The sequence below is a fragment of the Lampetra planeri genome, chromosome 6 (assembly GCF_965212315.1).
Source record: "Lampetra planeri chromosome 6, kcLamPlan1.2.h2, whole genome shotgun sequence".
Taxonomy (NCBI): Eukaryota; Metazoa; Chordata; class Hyperoartia; order Petromyzontiformes; family Petromyzontidae; genus Lampetra; species Lampetra planeri.
The window spans coordinates 4,985,627-5,012,608 of NC_136112.1; the positions used below are offsets into that span (position 1 = coordinate 4,985,627).

A 26,982-nucleotide genomic window follows, 5' to 3' on the forward strand; every position below is an offset into this window, starting at 1 on the left:
TTGAAATCTTACTCAGCATGTGGGTGGTGGTGGCTTGACCATGACGTGGCGGCCTCGTGGCACGAGCAGACACACGCACATATTAATCAGCCAGCTGGATTGAGTTTGACACTTACTGTTTGGCACACGGCAATCCCTTGCACCAAAGACAAAAGATCCCCCGTATAGCCTTCACAGGCTGTTGGGGCAGGTGCTGTCAGCGAGCACCTAGGAAGGCCGACACAGCACGCGAGGGGGTGGGTGGCCAGCACAACGCCCCAGTGGCGATGTTTACACACCACACCAGATACTCATTTGAGGCCGAGTCGACCTAGAGGAGGTCCAAGACAGGTTCAGGTAATCGTCACCATTGTTGGTGTCTGTGAGCAGGAATCGAGCTCGGACCGCCGGATTCATGGCGCAGCGCGCTAACCGCCGCACTTCCATTCCCCGCACTCCACTTCTCCAGCTTCTGTAGCAACAGCAGCAAATTACGTATTTAAATACTGAACCACAACTCTCGCCCTCCATTGCCGCAAAACGGCAGAAGGCCCATTGAGCACCAATCGTTCATTCAGGATGAAGACTGCGGCAGGAGGCCTATTTGGTGGCAGAGCTTATCTCTGGAGAGGGCAGTGCACGCACTTTTTACATGAAATTGCAGCTGCGTGCAGTTGCCGCTCCTGTGGGTAAAACTAACAAGGCCGCCAAGTCGGTTTGGCACGTACCATTTTTCCTACTGACTTTACACGTGCCAATAGCCCCTCCAAACTAAAATGTAAGGGCAGTGAATTCCCCTAAATCCGCGTCAATGACCATTCGTAGATCATCCCATATCAGAGGTACAGCGCCTCTCCCGTGATTTTCAGCAAATCGTTTTGAAGGGGAGTTCTTTTTTGCCGTACGAATTTCCGGGGGCTCCGGTGGACCGTGGGATGGCACGACAAAATTTGTTAGATTTGCGGGCGAGAGGGACGCGCCATATTAAAGGAGTTTTTACTGTAGTCTGATTTCATTTAAGTTGCGCTTCTATACGCCAGAGAAAATAATATTTTTGTTTGATTACATTTACAAGTTATATAAAGACAAGTTTTTTTTTAAACACTAATGCTGCGTTCATAAAATCATTGTATTGTGCAGCCAGTCAATCGAATAACTCGACTACAGTTCGTCTTTACAATGAGTTTCAGGAACTGTCCGTGAAGTTATATTTACAATAAAGATAAACTATTAAGTATGCTTCAAAGTAATTTCATTATTCCCTCATGCTGACGTTGACCATACAGCTGGCATGCTTGGCTTTAAACTTTTATACGCGGTATTAAAAAGTAATTGAGGTGTGTTAAACTTTTTTTTTCAAGAAAGTGTTAACCTTTATGTGACAACAATGATTTTAACAGCCAGTGTTATTGCCTTTTCCACAGTGGCACTAAGTAAGACAATGATGTATCGATGTGTAACTGCCTCCAGTGCAATGCACACAACAGTATTTTAAATAATAATAATGTACTTGCACGAGAGGTGATTTCATATAGCCTCACTTGCACCGACAACATTAATTATTCCTTTTTTATGTATATATTTTTTATATCCTACGGTAAAATGTACACATTTTTAACTTTGATGACATTTTATGCACTATTGTGAAATTCGTAAAGGATTTGAATAAAAACATGGTTTTGCTATTATCTGCATAAAAAGCAGCACCAAAATAAATACAATCCCCAGTGGAAAAAAACACTTTTCTTGTGACACGTTTCCTTAGCTGTGGATTTACGTAATCCGAAAAAGGTACCGAGTTTATTTCGTTCATTTGAATTTCACACATAATGCATGCAATAAACCAAAGCTGTCAACAGTGATGGGAAATGGTAGGTCAGACTTTGAGATTGCTTCTAAAGGAAATAACTTATTTGAATAGTATATTGCAGCACATTGGAAACACCACAGCAGCACAAAGCTGTATTGTATTTTTGAAAAACCAGATTACACCTTTTTTAGTACTAAATCATTTGCTGAGGTGTACGGTATGTGACATGTGAACTATTTTTAATTGGATGTATTGAACACAATCTTTGAAAAAAAGGAATAGCGTGTGATGTTAATTTCACCAATCCTAGCCCAGTTGTACTACAAGAATATTACATTAAGTTCAGATTGAATAATTTACTCGTTTAGGATTTTCGCTACAATAACAACTAAGAACAACCAAGAAGCAATATCATAGGTCAGGGATGGCCAAACCGCGGCTCGTGAGCTGCGTGTGGCTCCAGGCCAAGTTCTCAATGGAGAGGCGAATAATCTTGAACTTTCAAACGTAACAAGTTTTTTTGAAATACGAAAAATCTGTGGAAACATAAGTAGTCCAAGACACTCGCTCAAATAATGAGAGCCAGGCATGAGTAATCTTGAGGCGCTCCCATAGTTATCTAATTTCAACCCTCCACAGCCAACAGTGTGAGCGAACCGACCGCGTGACCACCACTCACTCCCTTGTGACAACCACACATCACCACCCCCTTGTGACCATCACACACGTGACCAACCTCAAGTGACCACCCCACGAAATCAGCTCAGCATCATGTGGCTCTCGGCCATAACTAGATTTTGGTAGTCGCCTTGTTAGGGTCGGGAGGTTTGATCACCCGCTGCCATTGATCCTCTACGTGGATGTGCAAATGAGTACATCACCTGGATCCAGAGTCACTGATTTACTCCAAGGGATCGGCTACATTAGTGGCGCAACAGGCTATTGGCAAATAGCCCAGGAGCTGTACCGTAGCGCTTTGATATTCTACATGCGTGTGCAAATGAGTGGTGCACTCTGGTTATATCTGCAAATTAGCCCTAACGGCCAGGAATGAATACTTTCCAATGAAAAAAAAATCCTCTCCTATCAGCAGGAGCACCCATGTAGCCTTCTGAATTAACCAGATGTAACAGTGCAGAGGTTCCCACACTGCTATGGAGAATAAAGGTACCAGCAATCCCTGTGAAGGGAAACCCGTTTTTATTGTAACTAATATTCTGGTGGTGCAGACTTAGAATCCAGAAATCTACAGGCATGACTAGGATGCACTTTGATGTGAAAAAAAAGATATTCGAGTTCAATTCCCGGTCATGACTAACATTTGTGTTGAGTTATACCTGAACCAGTCCTGGGCTCACACCTTCACTCCAGACTGCATTATCCAGTGGGGTGAAATATGGTTAAAAAAAAAGATAAACTCTCATGAGTGGCATGGCATGGGAAGGCCTTCATCTCGTAGTAGATTGACAAAAGTCTGAAAATGCTTGCTCTTACTCAAAAAATGTTTTTGTTCCCAACTTTTCTTTCTCTCATTTGCCCACACACAATCCTTTTTATCCTTGATATTATTGATCACTTTCATTATTTCTCTGTCTCGACATATTCCTCACCCCTCACTGTGTCTTCAGGAGGCCATCCTGATGATTTGGCTGCAGTACAGCGATGACACCGTGGTGCCCCTCGACGTGTTCAGCCCACGTGAGTATCTCCTCACCGTCTCCTCGCTCGACCAAAAAGTGGTGTCCGTCACTGTGCCAGAGGGTGACGCTTGGCCCCAAATCGTGGCCGAGGGTCAGGGAGAGGGTGGCCTCATCCGCCTGGAGCTCATGATCTGCGAAGCCTGCCAGAAGACTCGGCGGAGGACGACGGTGGTGGCGGCTGTGGCCGATGTGCACGTTCGCTTCTCCAGGCCGGAGGAGAGTGGCTACAGCGGCAACGAGCAGAGCACCGAAAGCACCAAGGAAGGCGGCGACATCATTGACGAGGGCTCCGTGACCTTGAAAGACATTCTTCCCAATGGGCTCGGCACTACCACTGAAGCAGGGGTCGGCGTGAAGTCTACCGCTGGAACAAATAAGAATCAAATAATGATTGTGCCAATAGGCATGGATATAAGCCGACCATCCGCTGACACAAACATCCCCACAGCCACCGATTCTGATCGGGTGGATGAGGAGCTACAGGCCCAAAATACACCTGGCCTGTCAGATCTTCAGATTGGCATGTACGTCCTTCTCAGCGTCTTCTGCCTTGCCATTCTGGTGTTTCTGATAAACTGCATTGTTTTCACCGTAAGGTACAAAAGGAAGCAATCTCCCCAAAGCCAGGACGAGATCCTGACACATTCGCACGAATGGATAGAGCTGACCAACCCAAACGCGGACACCGCCGTCCAACCACAGGACAGCAGTGCCGCCGTCCCCAAGCAGGGCAGCTGCTTAGTGAGGGAGGGCAGACGTGGCCGTGGCGTTCTCAAGGACAAGGTCAGCACGGCCAGCACGAGCGGCGGCGGTGGCGGCGGCGGTGGCGGCACGGGCAGAGGCAGGCTGCAGGGGCGGATGCGGAGGCAGGAGAGGCAGTCGGACAGGATGCTCGTTAAGGGCGAGCCGGCGGTGAGCTCTCCCACGACGCAGCGCAAGCGCGTGACTTTCACCACCTTCATGACGGTGCACAGTCCAGTCCACGGAGCCGAGGCGTACAGCTCCCTGCCGCCCTCGAAGGAGCGTGAAATAGAATGGATCTGTTTGGACACAGGCTATCGGGAACCAGAAAATCTAAGAAATTACATTCAAAGTTTAACCGACACACTGTAGAGAATAAATTGCTTATTGCGTTGTGCGCACTTGTAATACATTTGTAATTCAAAGGCTATGTGTTCATCTTGTTGCAACATGTAATTTTATTTTTACAACTTGCTGGCTTGATATTGTAAAGAATAATGGTACGTATAAAAGTCTACAGACAATTTATTGAATAACAACAATTTCTTGACATTATGTACGTTCAAAATATCTGTGTTTTAGGTTTTTCTAAACAGGAATCGTTGAAAATTTAAAAAATTCCAGACTTTTATGCAGTCATGGAAGGGAAAAATGGAAGTCCTTACCTCTTCTATCAAAGATTGTGTCACAAAGATAAAATTTGTTAATTTTTACTGGATTTTTTAACGCAATGTATTGCTGCTGAAAAAAAAGTAACAAATGCGGTATGCAGCAACATTTTTAAGTGCGTAACAAGATTGGTCGTGGAAAAGTTATGCATTAGCAAGTGTCTCAGTGCGATAGTTCTGTGCCTGTGTCATTGTAGCACGCAGAATAACATCCAGCGACAAATTGTGCGCGAAACTTCCTGAAAAATGGATGGCAATGTCATTAATATTATTATCGCACGTTACAGGAAATGACACGTGTACAAAAGTAAACGTTGAACAGAGACTAAAAGCACTTTAAACAAAAATCACTGATGTCAACTGCATGCATTTGATAAAGAAAAAAACTTTTGTTGTAAATATGTAAATACAGAACTCTAGAGCAATTATAAACCATTAATCTTGCTTTTAGCTACTGCTCTTTTTATTCTACTTTATTCTGCCACGATTGTCATTTTGAAGCCAAATACAGTTTGTTATCAATGTGATGTAAATCTGTGAACGCCACGGATGGTAGTTGATATTCTCTGTACAGGCTTTTGTTTAATGAATAAACATTGTCCAGTTACAAAGCCGTCTCCCGCTCAGTCTTTCCTTCGCTGTCTTGAAAGAGCAACGCAAGGCTCGGGTTGTCACATTCGCAACTTGAACGGAGTGGCTCGGCGATTTGGTCACCCATTGGTTATGGAGACGTCGGCACGGTATTTGTTCAACGGTTTTACTCAACTTGACTCCTGTTAACATTAACATAGCCACTTCCGTGCCCTCGTCGAGGAGGCCGCTCTCCGATCTTACATTTACATGCTAATTTCTAACATTATCATACTCTTGGTCCTTTCGGTAAAGTCACGTGGGTAAAAAATTAAATAAAAATTAATAAAAATTTAAATAATAAAATCACGACGTTTCGGAGGCAACACAAGTCTCCGTCATCAGGTGGGACCGTCACAGCCAGATTTGCTGCATCAAGTGAGGCAGGGATTCAAGATGCAAGCTTCTTAATACAAGTTTTCCATTCATTGGCTATCACATTCTGATAAGCCCCCCCCCTCTCCTCCCCCTTAACTTGTATTTAATAATAACCCCCTAATAAAAAAAATCATGTTGATGTAGACAGTGTGCCTAAAACAAAGTAATTCACCATTTTTAATATACATTACTGTTTTGATGTTTTCTGTTTGACGTGTTTTCTATGTATTGTATTCAATCACAGAACCAAGGCAGCGTGTTCATGGGGAGTTCTCCCCATGAACTCGAGAAACGTTTTCATGTTGAAATGTTCATACGTTCAAAAAAGATGCGTCGGTGTTCAAAAGAAAAATATGTCGAAGTTTGTTTTTTATTTTCTGATCACATCAAATTTTGCTGGTATCATCAAAGGGGTGACCCGAATATTAAGTGGATCATTATTTCTTTTTTTTTTACTATGAACATACTCATCTTTTTTACGTTAACAATAGGGTGAGTTAAACACTGATGTAAGATTGTATTTTCCCAAGGCACTGAATGATGCGCTTCTTGGAAATGAAACAATAAACTGCATGGCTTCCTTTTCAAGCATATGCAAGACTGTATTGTATCCTTTAATGCAGATAAAACCGACCTGACTAGTTACGCAGTTGTCTGGTTTTATGAGGATATTGAAAAGCTGCACGGAAGATTCGTCTTCTGACGTATCCTGTGAAGGATTTTGCACTCTGATGCTATATATGGCAAGAGAGCCTGGGAAGAAATAGCAGTGAAGTTATTGTCCTGACGCACACTACTCGCAACTCAGAGGGTAGAATGGCATTCGTGTCAGAAGACACTAGCAGGCTAAAGGTAGTAAACAATCACGTGCATTGTCCTAACAGAACGGACTCTTTTTTTTTTACCAAGCTTACTATACAAGTGCCTTTAACCAAGTCACTCAGAATGCGCCCAATCTCATCAGATGTGTGAATGTTGAACTTATTTTCGTACTCAAAAATTGAAAATGTTGTGGATTCACTCTTCAACACACCGGTGGGCTAAAGTAGTGAACTATTTGTTTTTTGTCAACGTGACACTTTTTTAACTGATTGGCCGTGTCGGGTGGTGGAGGGTTACGACACATTTATAAAGAACGCGATCTAACCCAAAAACGTGTATTATGAATATAATACTGGTCGCGAAAGCCTACGTGTTAAACTGAGGATGTTATAGGTTGTGCAACTACGTGGGTAGGCACCAATGGAGGGCGTGCAGCAAAATGCATCGCTGGACTGTATTTCTATGCTTCCACGTCCAAGCTCCCAGTCTGCACTAACCCACACTGACCAGCGTGGGGAACTGCGTTGAGATAGCCTCCTCATCCAGCAGTAGGTTTAACAAAATGGCCGCTGCCCATGTGCATGTACCGCAAAACTAAAGCAATGTTCAGACTCAATTTACAAAATGTTTGGGGGGGGGAAGCACAGTTGTATCCGTGTCAACATCGACTGGATGCTCAAAACTTAAATTATACATAACATCCTTTGAGAAACGCGGATTAAGGTAATGTTCATAATTAACATTTTAGAAATGGAATTATGAAATAACTTATTAATTTGAAGGATAAAATCCCCACAACTTGAGTGTGGATTTTTATCACCACGTAATTATTAATGTTAGCTTTTAGAACAAAAGTTTTATATCCGGATTGTGTTATGCAATTCTATCTGTTCTTTGGTTCTTTTCGGTTAAGTCACGTCTAAAAATAAAATAATAAATTAAAATAGCATATTACGACGTTTAGATTGCAACACAAGCAATCATCATCAGGCATAAAAGAAATAGCAACAAAAATCTAACTAGAAAACTATAGACAGACATACAAGCAGACAGACATCACAACGGCACACAGAGAGAGGACACAAATCGGCACAAAGAGAGGGGTCGTTTCTGTGACGGTCCCTTAAATATAGAGAGGGGGGGCGGGGACGGAGAGAGGGAGGGGGCAGAGAGAATTAGCATATCAATGAGTGTACGGCAACGTACTGCTGTTGCAAGTAAGATGACAATGTGGAACGGGCACGCAAGCTTGAAAATTAGGAGACAGGCACATTATTATTTTATTTTTAGACGTGACTTAACCGAAAAGAACCAAAGAATAATTCCTGCAGTCACGAAAGCTCCTAAATTAAGATTGAACCACTTCTACGGGGAAGTTTTAAGCTTATCCTTTTTCTTTCTGGCTATTTGCTCTCTCTGCCTGTGTCCTCTCTTTGGAATTTTCACACTTAAAATTCTAACTTAGCAAATTTTGAAACACGTAATCAACCAGGCTATGCGTTAATTGTGTGTTAACCGACTCTCTGTGTTGTATTACATCACATTTCGATATTTTGCTAGGTTATTTAATTTTCGTGTGCCTGTCTCCTAATTTTCAAGCTTGCGTGCCCGTTCCACATTGTCATCTTACTTGCAACAGCAGTACGTTGCCGTACACTCATTGATATGCTAATTCTCTCTGCCCCCTCCCTCTCTCCGTCCCCGCCCCCCCTCTCTATATTTAAGGGACCGTCACAGAAACGACCCCTCTCTTTGTGCCGATTTGTGTCCTCTCTCTGTGTGCCGTTGTGATGTCTGTCTGCTTGTATGTCTGTCTATAGTTTTCTAGTTAGATTTTTGTTGCTATTTCTTTTATGCCTGATGATGATTGCTTGTGTTGCAATCGAAACGTCGTAATATGTTATTTTAATTTATTCTTTTATTTTTAGACGTGACTTAACCGAAAAGAACCAAAGAATAATTCCTGCAGTCACGAAAGCTCCTAAATTAATTCTATCTGTGTCGTGCATGGCGAGCATCATCGTTAATCTTAATAAAAGCAGCGTCGCTTTTATGGTGTCTGGAAAGCAGGTGCATCAACGGATGGATCCAAAGTAAATCTGGCATCCAATAAGAAAGCACATCTTAAAAGTCGCTCAGCCCTGTCCATTTGAATTTACTAATACTAATGATGTGCATTAACAGCAACTGTAACGGAGAATATTACATGCATACCGTTACTTTCTAATATTTTTTTTTATTTCGAACTGTAAGATTCACCAGATTTCCCCCATCTTGGTTGTATTTCACCCAAGAGCCAATTTCTCATATGAGCGATGTTTAAATCCCCTTAGAAAACTCAATCACAAGCAAATAATCCTCCCTAATGCAGACGTCTTTCCTTCTTGGCATAATTATAAGAACAAATATATACTGACCTGTGGCGAACATTTTCAATTGGAGACAACTCGATTTTAATCACAGCAGTTGTGTGCATAAGTGCAACTAATACCCACATCAAATGTCTTCACAGCAATTCCGGACACTTGATTTTAATTACACAATAAGTATAACCCGTAAAAACAAAGTTTTTCACTATAAATCCTTTATATGCGTGGCGGCTAGAGTCCTCTCGTCCTCTGGCTTGAGATGGCTGCCACCTATGGGTCAGATGATTGCATTGCACCATTAAGCAATTGGTAATTAAATATAATATTTTTGTCCTAAAAAGTGTAAAAAAATTAAAAAAAAATTTCACGAACATTTATTGTCACGCACAACGAGTCTGTGTGGAAAATGTCAGCTCGATTGGATCACGGGAAGTGGGTTAAAAACGACTGAAAGTTTTGCACGGTCCTAAGCAAGCAAGCGAACTTAATATAAAGGATTTAAAAATAGACAATGGCCAAAATTAGTCCCTCTGTTCAGCTTATTTGGGTGTCTTTTTTAAGTTTGTCCTCTCCTGTGGAAACATCTTCACACCAAAACATTTGACCAAATTATCATCGGCCATGATGCATACATTCCCATGTCATCGTCATTTCTTATCGCGGTCTTATGAAGACACACTCCATCTCGCTTCTATGTCTTCCCCACGCCCACTTTTCCTCAAGAGTCAATATGATGTCTCGAATCTAATTTTGCCAAATTATGGAAATGTTTCATTTATGCACCTCCCGTTAGAACCGTTGGCTAGGTACGGCGCGAAACAAGTCCAACATACATTCGGTACATTTTGATTCAGGAGCTGGTCCCCACCTGATGTCGACGTATTCCATCAGGTCTGAGAGAGTCTCCCTTGTTGCATCCTAAGGGTGATGGTTACCTCTTCCAAGAAGAACAGTTGGAACCCCCTTCTATTCGCCTAAGATGATTTGTTTCATGAGGTTTGTCACGATGTGTAATCCCAAATGATAAATTTGCAAGGTAATTTTTGTTCAGCGTTGGAATGTTTGGTCAAAACCAGTTACACTGCTTTTTTTAACCAGATAATCTGCGGGAAGCCCTGTGGAACAGGGGAGAGAACACAACTCCACACAGAAAAGTTCCCGAATCAGGATTCGAACCCAGGCGCTTCTTGATGTGAGGCACAAGTGTTAGCATTGCGTAAATATAAATGTGTCGTTAAACCCGCCACCACCCTACACAGGCAATTAGTAAGGTTTGTCACGTAAACAAAACGTGCCAATTCGTTACTAGTACAGCACACCGGTTGTTGGGAGAGTAAACCCACAACATTTACAATCCGAGTACGACGTTTCGCCAGTAATTACTGGAACGCCAGTAATTACCCAACCCCCCCCCCCCCCCCCAGTGCCGGATTATCCTAGTAGCAAAAGTAACATAATTATGCTAAGGGCCCCGCACTTTCAAGGGCCCCGCGCTAAATGCTTTCAAGCTATAAATTCCGGTTTCAGTGATTCTGCACTTGCTCTATTATTATAGTACTATACTGCCTTCCACTTTTATGAACGACTGGGTGTTTAAGGTTAGCGAGTTGTCGTATTATCTGGCTGTGTAGCAAATGAAAAAATACAATTACTCTAGTATGCAAGTTAAACATTTTATGTTTTAATATTTACGTGTTTTTGTTATATTTAGGGCCCCTTTATAACATGTGCTACAGGCCCCGCGATAGCTTAATCCGGCACCCCCCCCCGCGTCACTCCGGGACACGTGGTGGTCGCTCTCTCTGTGTTCCTGCCTGTCAACTAGACGTGACTTAACCGAAAAAAACAAATAATTCCTGCAGTCACGAAAGTTCTAAAATTAAGATTCCCCCTCCCCCCTTGGGTGAAACTTTGACGGCCAGCTGGAGGAGCTGGAATGATTGTAGTTCGAGTCAGGAGTCTGCAGGCCACGCCAATTTTGGTGGGGAAATTCGCCAGCAGCATCGGCTGGTAATTAACTATCCAGATGTGAATTAGTTACATTTTTGATTGGGAACTTTTTTTTTTTGGGGGGGGGGGGGGGTAGCCTTTAAACCAGCAGTTTCTGGAGAGAGATACATGTTTCTGTGAACGCACCTACCCCCTGTTACTAGTGGAGAATTGACTCATGCCCATAAAATAATTTAAATGTAGATTACAGCCCCAATCTACTGCTGGATGACAGCCTCTCGCGCGCATTTCGTCCTCAATGCTGGTTTGTTTGAACGCTCATCAACCTCACCGATCAGTGTGAGTCTTGATGTGAGAGTTGGTGCCGAAGACCGGTGCCGAAATCACCCACCCCCACCACCATTCTTGTATTTAATATGGCTAAACCATTTTGTGTTTTTATTCAAATGCATATTTCAGGATAAAAAATATTTTATTCAAGAAATAAAAAAAACATGAAATACAACACAAGCCTTAAAAAATAATATTAAAAATTGAAACAGCAGTGATAATACATAATCAAAATGTTACAATGTTTGCATATTAGTTTGGCATTTAACAGCGACTCAATGTTACACTTAAGAGATGTGAGTTTTTCATCAAAAATCCCACCTTTAGGTTTGCAACATAACACACCGTTTAACACGTAGGCTTTCGCGACCAAAATTATTCATGATGCTGGATGTAATTACCAGCGAAACGTTGTACTCAAAAATTGTAAATGTTGTAGATTCACTCTTCAACACACCAGTGGGCTAAAGTAGTGAACTATTTGTCTTTTGTCAACGTGACACTTTATTTTTACTGATTGGCCGTGTCGGGTGGTGGAGGGTTACAACACATTTATAAATAACGCAACCTCACCCCGTTTATTATGAACACACCGTTGTAATCGTGTTGACCTTGCCACTTGGTTCAAACCTCACATTTTAGTTGAAATTAAACCTGCTGATCAGATTTGAAGTCAGATCAACGGGTTAGCAGAGCAGTGCGTTAAGCAACATGCCACTGCTTCCCCCACCACCACAGCTTCACTTTTGTACATATAATTCCAACTCCTAATTCTTGTGTTTTATTTTTACTTCACGTACTTAACCAGGAGAGCCAGGCTGAGACCTCAGACGTTTCTTTTCAGGAGGGTCCCGCATTGGATTTTTATTTTATTTTAAGATGTTTTCAGCAAATTAATGAGTTGTTAAGGATGTGGGAGGAAGCCCATAGCACACCCGGAAAAACACACACACACATGCAAGGGGGCAACGCTATATCCCCGTACACATGGAACGATATGGCGATTATTCCACTTGCTGTATTGCCTTCTCCTGTCGAGCCAGACCATGGTGCTGCATTCATCACGGGAGTGTATAGCCGCTACCGCCCTGCTATAAAAACGCGTTTTACATTAACAATGGCCCTTGTACACAGGCACTAATATAAAATTGCCCTATAACACACACAATAGTCTTAAACGTTGGTAATATAAACGATGCCGTTGCATATGTGTGATTGAAATGATACAATTTTCAGGAATCTGTTCATATTTGTGTAGTAATATGAATTAAAAACGCCCCGTCATACAATGATTAACGATAGCAATACGCCTCAATGAAATTACACAATTTACCTCCAACTAGTTAATACAATTACTGATAGTCTAGTTCTGCTCTTAAATTATTGATCAAATGGTGAATTGCCAAGCTAATCTGTATGAAAAGAAAAGTTAGTGAAACCGGGTCTCAATACAATTAATTGGATTATTTAATGTCGTACATGGGTTGTTCATCTATGCCAAAAAAAAATCCGCAAAAAACACATACCTATAATGCTGCACACAAGTTATCCCGAACAATGAAAATGCACAAAACTGCGTTATTTCATTGACGTTTTACACACGTTTTGGCTCGTATACTTTTAATAACACAAAAACAGCATTTATAAGGAATTTAAATTGCAAAGAGATCCGAACATGATTAGCTGAGACCAGCAGGATCAAGTGGTGTGGTTGATGTTTGTTGTCCATGACTCCTCATTGGCTGACATCCGCAACTCAGGGATTCCCAGGGCTTGTGTGCCAGGACTTCATGCAGACGAAGATGACCAGCGTCACACTTTGGATGCCAGCCAGTAAGAAAAAGTAGAAGTCCAAGTGGCAGTGATTTATGCTACCTGTGTGTCGTGATAAATTGCACAGTATCACAAATGAATTAATAACAATACAATAAACAATAAGTTACAGGCCTATATAAATCTGTTTAACACGTAGGTTTTCGCGACCAATATTATTCATAATCAACGTTTTTGGGTTTAGATCGCGTTATTTATAAATGTGTCGTAACCCTCCACCACCCGACACGGCCAATCAGTAAAAAAGTGTCACGTTGACAAAAGACAAATAGTTCACTGCTTTAGCCCACCGATGTGTTGAAGCGTGAAACCACAACATTTACAATTTGAGTACGACGTTTCGCTGGTAATTGCATCCAGCATCATCGGGCAATTCGCCAGAATTACTGATTGGCCGTGTCGGGTGGTGGAGGGTTACGACACATTTATAAATAACGCGATCTAAACCCAAAAACGTTGATTATGACTATTTCAATCTACTGCTAGATTAAGGATCTCTCCCACACCGTGTCAGTTATGGGTGTTGTTTGGTCAGACTTCAGCATGCCGACTTGGTTAAGCGTAGGGGGGCTCAGAACCAGCTCAGATTATATTTCGTCACTGATGTTATACACGTGGTCGGGAATTGAACTCAGGCCAGCCTGCTGATAAAGCAGGGTGCTAACGACCTTGCAACCGATGCCCAATTATCACGAAGCAAGATGATAAACAACACTAGCAGCTGCAGAATTTTAATCAGAACTACAAAAAAAATGTCCAAATGCAAATTAGGTTTGTTTTATTTCTGTCTGATCGCTTAATTGTTTGGCTCAGTACTAGTTTTATCAAAACTTAAATTGGCCCGCTACGGAGGTTTGCATTCATCGAAACGCCTTTTCATTTTAACCATGCAGGTTAATAACAATGCCCATTATTTGTATTATTTTGTTTCTCTTGGAAAACGTGAAACACGTTACACGCTTCAACTTGTGAGATTTATTTTGCGAAAGATAAATTTATGCTATGACCAATCGATAGCCATCGCCTTGGTGATTTGTCCTTATTGTTGGTATGAAGAGGTGATGGCATATTTCCACGAATATCTCAATGAAAATGAATTACATTTGGCACTAGAGCCCTGTGTGTATTCATTTCCCCAATTAGACCAAATCTTAGCCTGAGGTGCACGTGGCGTAGCTTGGGATGTTATATCCACCCTGATAAAAATGTAGGCCATTTGCTACTGCAGTTCAGGGAGAATTCACACAAATTACAAAGACAGGCTATCACAATTCCACCCATAAACAGACCCTCGCCAGCTACACTATTTCCATATACAGTACGTGAAAGCATTGAGCTCTATTAAAGTTGGTTAGCGCACTGTGCCGTTAACCGGGCGACCTGAGTTCAAATCACTCACCTCCGATTTGCACCCACGATTGGCACCGTTGGCTATGTACCGTGCGAAAGAAGTTCAACGCGCAAATGTACTCCGCTGGACAGTCATGTCCCCCCCCCACCCGCCAACCTGTTTCACTAACTCGCACTGGCCAGCGAGCGAGGTCAAGGACGATTTAACAGCACCCACGATTGACGCGGCATTCTGATGCTGTCATCCAGCAGTGGTCTGACAAAGAGCTCCACGTCATTTGCAATGTGCTCCATCAGCAAGCAGCCGGTCACAAAAAAAAGCATCGCTGCAACAGAATCTAGCGCCTGGCAGCAAGTCAACGTTCAGCAACCCGCGATTGCTTGCTCACGCCAATGCCGATGGAATGACCTCCACTAGAGGGAGCTCTGGACAGCCCCTCAGAATAGGTAGCTGGCCCGCTCTGCCATCTTGGAAAAGATGGGGAGGAAAGACACTTTTGCCCCAGCGCACGCTACAAAGGCGTAGCTAGGATATTTTGCGCCCGGGGACGAACTATAAAATTGGCACCCCCCCCCCCCCCCCCGTTTAATCACATACCAAAATGTAATTACATGACATGTAGGCTGTGTGTGGCGGGATATATAAACTTTTAGGTTGAGGTGTAGATTTGTGCAGTAGTTTCAGGCTGCCGTGCCCGCCACAATAAGTTATAAAGTAACGTTGTAAGCCTCATTTTGGCGCCCCTCTACCTTGGCGCCCGGGGACATATGTACCCCCCTGCACCCCTCCTAGCTACGCCTCTGGCACGCTACCTGTCGACCGACTGCCGGGCACCCGTTTGCACTGCTCGGTGGACAGAGGTGGGGGCCCATTGAGAAGTGTTGCCAATTTTTTCCACTGCCACTCTGGGAGTATCGAACCGGCCACCTCCGATCGCAAGCGCAGTGTTGCAAAACCATTTACAGCGCAACAGCATCGCATACAGTTCGTCACAATGCTGATTAATTCATAATGTGTCTGGGTGGAGTTGCGCCCGGGGTTATAATGGCGGTGCAGAGATCGCAGCAGCTACGCATGGTCTCGCAGACATCCATGGGGCCGTCCATAAATGACGTCACGCGATTTTGGACGATTTTGACCCCCCCCCCGCTTCGTCACACGGCGTCACAAAAAGTCAGACCCCCCCCCCTCCCTCAAATATGACGGCACAAAGCTCTGCCCCTCCCTAAAACAAAATGCTTCAAATCGCTTTAAACTATTGTCATTGTGGCGCTGATGTTGTAGGAGAAAACATTTATTTAAAAGTCTATTTAATTAAGTAGAACGTGTTGTCTATATTTATTTAAAGTTGCGCATTTTTACGTGACGTCACATTTCTCAAACCCCCCCCTCTCTCGTCACACATCGGCACAAATGTCTGACCCCCACCCCACCCCCTAGGTGCGTGACGTCATTTATGGACGGCCCCTAAGCTAATCTATCTGAATAAAACTACCCTCCCTTGTGCCGTATAACAGCTGGTGCCCAGATTCGACCACGAGTGCCGCATATGAAGATGAATCCTAAAACAAGTCGATGCATGTTTATGGAGGACCCATTTGCAGACTTTTTCAGACAACCTATGAGTATGATTACATGACGTCATTATTACTGTTATCATTGGGAAATGCAACTGTTCCCCGCAGGAATGTGAAACAAGTTCGGACTTAATATCCCATATCTCCCAAAAGTAGGTCACGCTGCCCTGTCGTCAAATGAAAATTGCAGCGTTACACCGGTGTAGGGAATTACACGACCACTAAGCTGCTGTCTGACATGAAAAAGAATGCTTTCAGCGCCATTAGTGTAACATCACGAATGAATAAATGTAAGAACTCGGCGACCGTAAGTGCCATCGTGTTTGTAGTACCAAACATCTGAAGCGTTGAACTCCGTAACAACTTTTGCTGTCTTGCATGACAACTTAAATGTGCGATGATGCCTAAGTAGTGAGTCCAAGGTGGAAAAATAATAGACATTTCTGAGAATCAGAATTGCCACACTGAGCTTTTGGAGAACACAAACAGGACGTATAATCATGTCTTACAGGTATAATTGAACAACAGTTGTTAATGTCATTTCCATTAGCTCACTTGTGGTAATGCAGGTCATGTGTGCTGTTGCATTAATTCAATTCATTTGTCAGCCAAGCCTGATTAAAACAACATTGCAAACACCAGTTTAGACCATGTTATAGGGAGGAACGGTAATTAATTTATACATCTAGAGAGCCGTTGATCAATATACATTGTGCTTATTGAGAGAGAGAGAGAGTTAGGTGATATAAATTAAGCATTAACTCATGTTTTAAAATAATTCCTCACACTAAATAATCGGCACGTGCATTAGCACTGTCCCAATACTAATAATGATTTCCTAAGTGGACACATCAGTGGATGTCATGTGTTTTAACTCTACCTTTATACAATGTGGAACAAACTGAAAATGCATTGCACTTTAGCTGATTATTTTAAAATAACGGTTAATGCTCGATTGCAAGGTAAGAGCACGCCAATGCCAATTGTTGTTTAATATTCATGACTGGGTAAGTGAAAAGAGTATTGGTCCGGCTTTACTAGTTTGTACGACGCTACTGTCAGACATATTCTGAAAAGAGAGTACTTCGACAATGACTGATTGCGAGCTGGAATTTTGGCAAATTAAGTGAAAGACCAAATCTAATACGACTCTTTTCGGGAGTCTTCGGTGACCGAGCTGGGATCCTGCCTTAATCTCGGGTGGCTGCAGGGTTTTCTGTAGCTGCATTTGTTGTGAACTCAGTGGTGCTGACTCTGTACTCTGAGCAATAAGCCATCAGGCCACCAATCTCAGCGCCAGCATACAACATTAATAACCTTGCCGTTTTCAGTACGCTGAATTTAATCTGGATGCATTCAAAAGAAACCCCCAAAAAAAGGGTACATTGGCATTGGACAGTATGTTATACAAAGGTAAATTCAACATCTTCATATTTGAACATAAAAAGCAGAGGTTCACCCTGACTTGTAAAAAAAATCAGGTGGAGTAATACAAGGAGGACATCTCGACTCATCGTTTTGTAACTGCCCTTGTGCTATCATACTCCATCATGTCACGCTGTGACAATTACTTTTAAACTAAACTAGTACTGCCCTCGCATTTGCACGGGATACACAGTTTGGGTGGAGGAGTGATGCACGAACCCGGCCCAACACTATGGGATGCGGGTGACGTCATCAAGTAGATGTGCATGATGATGTCACCATCACGGACTTGCCCGCCGATGTGCCAGCCAGACAGCAAAACTTTTTTAAATAATATGTCACGATGGTATACAATTATTATTATTTTTATTATTTTCTTAACATATTGTATACCCATTCAATATTCTTCTGGCCAAAGGTCCGCATGAACTAATTATCTAAATGCTGCATTCACAAAAAAAGTATAATCATACATCCATCTATTCCAGTGTTTTAATTCTGAGTGATTGCTAGCACTAAATCACTTTGTTCCTACCAAGCCCTTCGTACAATATTTTCTGAACGACTGTCATAGGGAAAAGGCGAGTGTGTCCAAACAGCATGTGGTGACCTTAGGACAATACAGCCACTCTCCATTGTTATGAACTTTCATATCAGTAACATAATTACTCTCGAGCAAGTGTCTCAGAAAAGCAATTTCATATTGCAAACCTTAATGACCTTCCACCCATCAACCTTTCTTTGCTTAAACCCACACAGCTCGAAGTCTGCCTTAAAAAAAAGACGAAACTGTGCCCGTGCTTGTCAAATCACAAAAGTCATCGCAACTTACCAGAGTCCCTGTGGCTGTCCATCCAGCCAATGGACGGCAGCGACACCAAGCTGAGAAGGCCAGAGCCCATGAACGAGCCGATCCCAGAGAAGAAGAAGAACAGCCCCATCACGGCACTCTGCATGTGCTTCGGAGCCGCGGAATACGCAAATTCCAAACCTAGAGCCGTCCACCGATGCCAACGTGAAACAAAGAGAGCGCAATCAGGGGGCGTAGACGTGCAGGCCAAAGCCCCTTCGTCACTCCACTGCTGGACGAGGTCTCCCACACGCCGTGCGCGCCTTGGGGGTTATTTGACCACATACTTCACCACGCCGTTCAATGCAGGTCGGTGGAGGCGGGGCGAGCATAGATGTGGCAAGCGTAGTACGAGTGCCAGGCGATGGTGGCACATGCTTTGTAATCCAAGCACTGTGGATGTGAGGATTGGGTGGGATCACACAGATGTTGTGAAACTACCTTGCCGTGAACGTCGAGGTGCCATAGCCTGAGTTGCCAGGAGAGTACGGTATACCAAATGTGGACTCCACCTGTTCCATCTGTATGGGATAGCGTGTAACCCCCTCGCGTTGTGTGGGCTTTCTCCGGGTGCTCCAGTTTCCTCCCACATGTTTACACTTCATTAATTGACTGAAAACATCTTGATATATATAGAGGACTCCAAAGCTTGGGAAATTGTTGGCGCAGGCTCACCAGCCTGGCTGCCTTCTTGCCTTTGATTGCTCACACCTCTGATTTGTTCTCTTTCTTCGAGAGTGAGCAAATACCGTTACAAGTTTAAATTATGATTACAACAATGCATTTTTTGCTGCGCTGCCTGCTGCTGTACACAACGTAACTCTGCAGTAGCCTATAGCACCTGTTCGATCCATGGCAGTCACCCATGAAAGCAATATCCAGGCTCAATCGTACTTAGATTCTGATATCTGACAAGATGGGGTGCATTCCGGGTGATTTGGTAGGAGGACTAAGATCGTAATTATAGATTAGAGTAGAAACGAAAAAATTCCCTAAATTGCCGCGTAAAAAACAAAAACACATCACCAGCCCACTGCATGCAAGTAAGTTATTGCTGTTATCACTTTCATGTTTTGAGTCTAAGTACGAAAGTGATTCTTCAAATTTATGCAGAGACCACGTGACAAGTACGAGGCTTGAGAAAGGTTCTGAATGTTACGGTGACGTGCGTAAAGATGACGAGTGGTAATGTGATGGTAATTAAAGCGACTAAAGCCATGCACCTCTTGATGGTGACATCTTTAGTCATGGTAAAAAGAGTTCACGTTACCGAGTAATGCGATGTTAATTGGTGACGTTTCAATGAATTGCAATGTTTCCACGGTATCTTATTCATGAAACTGTAAAAACGAGATTCGAAGCTTTCGTGACTGCAGGAATTACTCTTTGGTTCTTTTGGTAAAAGTCACGTAGAAAATCAAATCAAATAATAATAGAATACGACGTTTCGATTGCAACACAAGCAACCGTCATCAGGTAAGAATGAATGAGAAAAAAAAAACATAGTAAACTTAGAAACACAATGCAACACAACACAGAGAGCCGGCCAACACAACAGCCAACACACCCCACATGGCTGACCACTCTCCTCCAAAGAATGACATTCCTTGTAATCATATTTACAGCGCCCTTTGCCAATTCACTGCTGGATCAATGGGGTTGCTTGACCATACTTCACCATGCTAGTCAATGCAGGTTTGTTGAATGGGAGGGGGGGACAGGGGGGGGATATCATTTGCCACTGACCTTAGCCCATTGCCAGTAAACAAACTCGTAGCAGAGTGCACTCACCACTGTGCTCCACCCTTGGACGCTACATAAATCCAAATTGCTGTGTAAATCGTTCCAAGGGCATATCACACAAAAAAAACACAAGACACGTTGACCACATACTGTCGGAAGAGCAGATTGTAAACAAATTAACGACGTCCGACCTGGTCGTTTAGAGGTCGAGCAAGCGGCCTGCAATTGGAAGGTGTCAAATTATTGTCCTGATTGGAGTGTTGACTCCGCCCATCATCAGTGCCACTCTGTGGGGTGGGGGGGGGAGGTCAACAACGGTCGTCCTGTGGACCCGCCATAGGAATGTGGAATATCCACCACCAGCTCGGGGACTGTAAACTGGGTATGAGCACCGCAGAGACCGGCGATTCTTAACATTTACTGCAGCCTTGCACCCCTTTGCTTCCCATTTGTTACAAAGATGTATAACGCTAATGCATAGGTTTTGATGACACACCCTCGGCGGGGGTTTGCGCATGCACCCCACGTTAAGGACCACTGACCTAAACGCTCACTTGAGCGGAACATCACGGTGTTGACTTCACTTAACGCCGCCGATGGACCTTCCACCAGATGCCGCACGTACCTCCAATGCTGGTGAGCAGCTCGCTGAGTCCCACCAACAGGAACTGGGGCAGCTGCCACCAGACGGTCAGACTGGCCGCCTCGTACTCGGAGTGACCAATACACTGCGTCACCACTTCTCTGCGATACACACGGTTTAGCCTCTCCGACTCCAACAGACCTGTGTGCGTGCACAGCAAAAGCACGTCGTCGGATGGTTACATGAAAGTGAAGGTGCAGCTCTGCAACATGCCTTTTGCTCATGCTACTGCTGGCAGAAGGGCGTTCTCTGGAGCAGTGGTTCTTAACCTGGGGTTTACGCATCGCCTGGGTGGGTGCGAGATGCCCTTTCTGGGTGTGGGAGACATGGCCAGATGTTTTTTAGAAGGTAAATAATCGAAACACAAGTTAAGCACGGGCACGTAAGCACAGCTTCATCGGTTTCATCAAACCTATGTACTTATTAACATTATACTTTTTTTTTTTACAATTGAGAACCAAAGGGGTACAAGACTGCAGCAACGGTTAAGAACCACTTCTCTCGAGGAAGCTATAAGAACGTCCCTCTCTAGGAGGGCATTTTTAGCCTACTCTTCCACGCCAGCCAAGACACATCTGGTCCAACACCATGTGAGACTAGGCTCTAAGAAAAGCTGTCTCGGGTGTGGACCAATCGATTTCAAGGACAGTGCATACATTATCAGAGTTATGTGTTTTTTGTTTGCATTCCGACCGCAGGTATTGTGGTCAATGCAAACATGACTCCTTGTTAAAAAAAAGAAGTGGGAGAACCCACGTTTTACCCCACTGCACGCGACCTGCCAATCAACGAACTTTGGTGGTATCCATTAATCCTGCCTGGGGGAGGGAGGCAATGACGTTCAACGGACTCGCCTCTTGTTTTGGCCGGCACGCCGCGAGATTGAACCGGCAACTTCCGCGTTGCATCTCGAGTTTGCTCGGCAATGCACTCGAGCAGCATGCGGTGTAAAGTCACACGAGAATAACACTGCTCGAAAATCACATTCGAATCCAATACCAGTTACCGTTACATATCATATTCTTAGGTTTTTTTTCGGTAAAGTCACGTAGGTAAAAAATATAAATTCATAAAAATAAAATAAAATAAAAAATAAAATAAAAATCACGACGTTTCGGAGGCAACACAAGCTTCCGTCTTCAGGTGGAACCGTCACAGCCACGACAGCTGTATCAAGTAAATGAGAGATCACAAGAAATACTACCCCGTATATATAATGGTTGAGGGGGGAAGGGCCAGGAACGGCACACTTTTTATTAATATGGTAAGGTGAGGCTTAAGACTAAGAATAGACTGCATAACAAAGGACTGAGCCTTTGTTATGGAGAGGTGCAGTTTGTAACTAACATCTAGCATACATAACAAAAGTGTGAAAAAAGAAAGCAAGTTACATATCAGTCGACGTGAATCGTTCAAACTTCTGCACTTAAATGCCAGCGTAGTGATTGGTGTTTAAAAACGTTAGTCTTTCTATTCCACGATGATGCATCATATCTCATATCTCACAATTATGCTGAAAAGATCATATGTTGTCGTTATATCTTGATTATGTCTTTTGCATGTGTTTTGGGAAAGACTGTCCTTGAAACATGCATTATGGCAGGTGAGGGTTTCAAACAAAGAGATTGGATCTATAATAGGTCTGAATATAGCATTCGCAATCAATTCGATGGTTTAAAGTTCATCTATAATCACACATTGTGTATATGCAGCACGCATCCTCTGACTAGCAATGCGGATCTGACACCACTCTGCAAAGGAACGCAATTGAGAGGTGCTGTTAATATCCAAAATTAGCCACCCTCAGCATGTAACATGGACCCTCAATTACCTGCAAAAGATGTTCTTTAAATTAGCACTATACGGTGCTCTTGAGCATTCCGGCACAATCGCAAGTAAACTGGTAAGTCAATAAGTAAACAAATATAAATCAATTTTACCAGCGGTCCCTGCGCTACACTAATGAATCTGCCTCCCCACTTTTGTTGTTGTTGCAGCACGGCACGAGTATACCATTGTGCACGGTTTTTCGGGAGGGTGTAAGGGGCTTCAGCACAGACCTGCAGCCACAGCAGAACTGAGGCTAAAGATCATGCCAACAGCCATACGGAGGACAGGAGCGGGGCGAAATCCCCGGCGTGCGAGCCACACAAACACCACGCGGTCCGCCACTGGGATGAGCACCAGCAGCAGCAGCGCGTCAAACAGCGTGAACCACGCGGTGGGGAACTGTGAAAGAAAAAAACGCACCAACTTATTGTAAGTATTTTGCACGGATATTGAACTTTTTTGCGAGTGGAAGGACAACACAGCTGAATACAAAAATTAGGTCGAGAGAAATGGGTTTTCGATCCAGATTTGAAAGCGCGTATCTCAAAGTGGCTTTCTAATATCGGAAGAGCATTTCAGACGGCCGCAGAAGCGCACCTGAAAGCGCACCCGAAAGCGTGTGATGCAGTGACTCTCTTAATCAATCACCCTCGCGCTCAATACATTGTACGTATGTTAATATGGTAAAGTTGATACCTGTGTGCATTGAGTGGGCCTACTATACCTTACTTTGCACAATGTGGAGTGATAAGTATTCCTCGAGGGTGGGTGATAAGTCCCTTTACTATAAATATTTTATTTTACTAGGTAAGGCCCACTGAGCGATACAGCTCTTTTTCAGAAGTGACCTGGCCACAAATAATAGCTCAACGAAATGGCTTATCATGATGTGGACATTTATAGCAGCCGAATACTCTAAACACGTTTATGAACGTGGGGGGAAAGACCAGAGGACTCAGAGAAAAATCCACGCGACCACGGGGAAAACACGCAAACTCCAAATAAACAGCAGGTGTCAGGGTCAGGATCGAACCCATGACCTCCTGTATACCAGGCGAGGTAGTTAACATCTCATAGCCACCGTGGCACATCTGGGTGCAAGTTAAGCTTTTTAACACAAGGGTATAGGGACTTCACAGCCACTCTTATAGTCAGGCCAGGTGAGGACTGGATCGTGACCAGGATGTTTTGTGACGGCCGTCGGGCAATGTGGAGTTGTGTGTATAACCCCTCATTCTGGAAGCAGTGTCTGTCGGGACACCGTTGATCGCTTTTGTGAACGCAAAAACAAAACGTAAATGCAGTGAAATGACGAAATAATGTGCTGCAGAAATGCACAGCCGCGATGGCACAATATGAGAATAGCAGAGGAACTAATTTATAGTATAATTATGTTACATACTGTAATGGACATCTTTTGGCCAAGAAGGTCATGTTAATTAGTACAGAATACGTGCTTGACGAAGATGTCAGACACACAGTGAATAACAAATAGAATGGAACACAAACTAAAGAGTGTGCAAAGAAGCATGGAGAGAGATGCACGCTTGGATTTACATCTACAAAGAAGAACACGTGGGTTAGAGAACACACGCAGGTTAAAGATATTAAAACCGTGAAGAAAAAGTTTTTGGGTTTTGGCAGGACACGTCAGTAGAAGGGATGATGACCGGTGGGCACGAACACAAAGCAATCATCTTCACTGACCTGCATCCGTTCCTCCCTGAAGACAACCCATCTCTTCTCCCTTGTCTGTCCTACTGCTACTCCCTGCCCCGGCCCCCCAGCTACGGTCAGGCCTAGCCCAACAATTATCACTACCCCCAACCCCTGTCACTACCCCTATCACTACCCATATCACGACCCCAACCCCTGTCACTACCCCTATCACTACCCCAACCACTATCACTACCCCTATCACTATCTCTACCCCACCGATAATCACTACCCCTATCAGGATCACTACCCCTATCACTACCGCAACCCCTCGTTAACCACTCCCACCTGTCCTGTCACCGTAGCTACGCCACGACTTTTAATAACCCCACTCTTTATTTTTAACCACCATCGTCTGATGTACATTTTTTATAATTATCGTAAAGTGCCTTGGACTAAGGCGATGTGTAACGCTATGCAAGACGAGATAATGATGAAGCAGCAACTAAGGTACAGAATGCATCCGAGAGGTCGTCCGCTGATGAGATGGAGCAATTGAATCAGCTCGTGTGCATGTGCTAGGTGGATTCTTACATCACACGGTCGTAAGAGATGATGGCAGTTTGGGGAGGCCTTCATTCGGCAGTGTATTGACCATGACTAATGATATTGTCAAGGTATGCTCAAGCAAAGTTTATATGCATATCTTTAATTGTACACAAATCCTTGATATGTACTGTAAATTGAACTTCTTTCGCACCGTACGCAGCCAACCATGATCGTGGTGTATGCCAACAGTTACAGACTTATGATGTACCGTCCGCTTTGTGCTGTTAACATCCCATGTTTGTAAATAGTATGCAGCCGTCAGATATATTCCGGAAAAAATAATTCACTAGTTTCTGTTCAGTCTGCATGCCAAAACTTGCATTTGGATTCAAACACAGTAAAGTCTGACTCTCACATTTATTGAGGCAAATTAAACACTTGGATTTCTGGAATATCAAAGCCACTTAGAATGCCACACATTGAATTCACAGATGTGCGTTGCCTGTCAAACGGCAAATGTAATTATCGTGACATTCATATGGCTACGTAGACCCAACACTTATTTTGTCGTGGTACCTAGCTGCCTTGCATTGAGCTGACATTTCTTAAATAATTACTCTTTGGTTCTTTCGGTAAAGTCACGTAGAAAGAAAAGAAAATAAATAATAGAATACGACGTTTCAATTGCAACACAAGCAACCGTCATCAGGTGTGAATGAATGCAAGCTCGGAGAGAGACACATATACAGAGAGAGAGAGAGAACACAGACACGGAGAGAGACACATACACAGAGAGAGAGACACAGAGAGAGAGAGAGACAAACACACAGAGAGAGACACACAGAGAGAGAGACACACATGGGGGAGAGACACATAGAGAGACAAACACAGAGAGAGAGACACACACAGAGACCCACAGAGAAGCAAGGCCTCTGTGACGAGGCATTTATATAAAGAGAGGGGGGTGGAGCAGAAACATTTGCATGTCAATGAGAGCGGCAGGGGGAGAGAAATTGGAAGTTTGAGAAAACAAACATAGTAAACTTATAAATGTAATGCAATGCAACACAGAGAGTCGGCTAACACAACAGTCAACACTTTACCTGGTTGATTACGTTCTTCCAAAGAGTGCTAAATTTGAAGTTGAGCATGAGTTGTGTGGAAATCCTAAATCTTAAATAATTGTTCCTGCCAACTTAGCAGCGAGCAACCCACCAGCACATACTTTTAATCCTCGACCACACTTACTAAGAATAATTCCATATTAGAGCTGGAATTCTTAGTTAATTCATTACATCAATTAATTCGATTAATGTATTCCATTAATTAACTCTATTAATTCACTAAAAATAGTATTGACATTTTGTTGTAGATTATTGGCACCCCTTTAAAACTGGTGGCCGCCCCCAACATCCTGCCCACGATGTCACCAAGCCCTGCCCATCACCTCTCGTCCAGCGGCACATTGCAGAAACGGAGGTGAGAATTTTCGCGTCAATCCAATTATAGCTGTGCAATTGAACCGGTAATTGGTAAGGGTAATTGATCACTTAAAACAAAAATAGTGGGCCAACGTGACTCGCAAACGTACGCGTAGGGTTGCGGCGAGGAGTTATACGTGCACAAAATCTTCAAGGTGGGCACTCCAAATGCCTTGCGTGGATACTGCTAATGAGGCCAATGTGCTCAATTGGCCCGACCGCGTGCCTGTATAACATGACAAACAGGGCGTACCATTTATAGATATCCCACTGCTGTCGAATGACGTTCTTTTTTTAATACTGAAAAAGCAATGGCTACTCACGGCAAAGGAAGACGGTGGCGTGGATGGATATTCACGGATCGGTTTTCTCTGTAATTTATTTGTATTATTTAAGTTCGGTATCTACATATGGATCACGTCCTAATCTATATATATAAAATCGCAAATCTGTCTGTCTGTCTGTGTGTGTGTCTGTGTGTCGCCGGACCATACGCAGTTTCATTGGACGGCGGTTGCCCCTGGCAACGGGTAGCGACGCATTCGCTGCCGGGTGGACGACATTTTTAATTCCCGTTAAAAATATGCGCACGCATTAACACGCGACTCTGAGGTAAATTCATCAAAGTTTCACGTCCTCTTCACTCCCCTCCCACCCCAATGTGTGC

The 26,982-nt window shown here is 43.5% G+C and overlaps 2 protein-coding genes across 3 annotated transcripts in view; one reads left to right on the top strand and one right to left on the bottom strand.

Annotated features, from left to right (window-relative positions):
- The window catches only part of LOC144719429 (transmembrane protein 132C-like), an 83,541-nt gene extending 78,038 nt beyond the window's left edge, over positions 1-5,503 (top strand). Inside the window, exon 8 of the mRNA XM_078595329.1 lies at positions 3,418-5,503. Within this exon, the coding sequence (XP_078451455.1) occupies positions 3,418-4,602 (1,185 nt within the window). The 3' untranslated portion in view covers positions 4,603-5,503. The remainder of the gene's footprint in view (positions 1-3,417) is intronic.
- Positions 5,504-11,500: 5,997 nt separating this feature from the next.
- Positions 11,501-26,982, bottom strand: part of LOC144719430 (solute carrier family 15 member 4-like) — a 28,297-nt gene continuing 12,815 nt past the window's right edge. The window contains exons 5-9 of one of the 2 annotated variants that reach the window (XM_078595331.1): positions 22,860-23,028; positions 20,782-20,940; positions 18,396-18,554; positions 16,694-16,752; positions 13,163-13,252 (exon numbers count right to left, since the gene is read on the bottom strand). In XM_078595331.1, the coding sequence (XP_078451457.1) occupies positions 16,736-16,752; positions 18,396-18,554; positions 20,782-20,940; positions 22,860-23,028 (504 nt within the window). In that variant the 3' untranslated portion in view covers positions 13,163-13,252; positions 16,694-16,735. Of the gene's footprint in view, positions 13,253-16,693; positions 16,753-18,395; positions 18,555-20,781; positions 20,941-22,859; positions 23,029-26,982 lie in introns of both variants that reach the window. The other variant, XM_078595330.1, reaches the window with a different exon arrangement.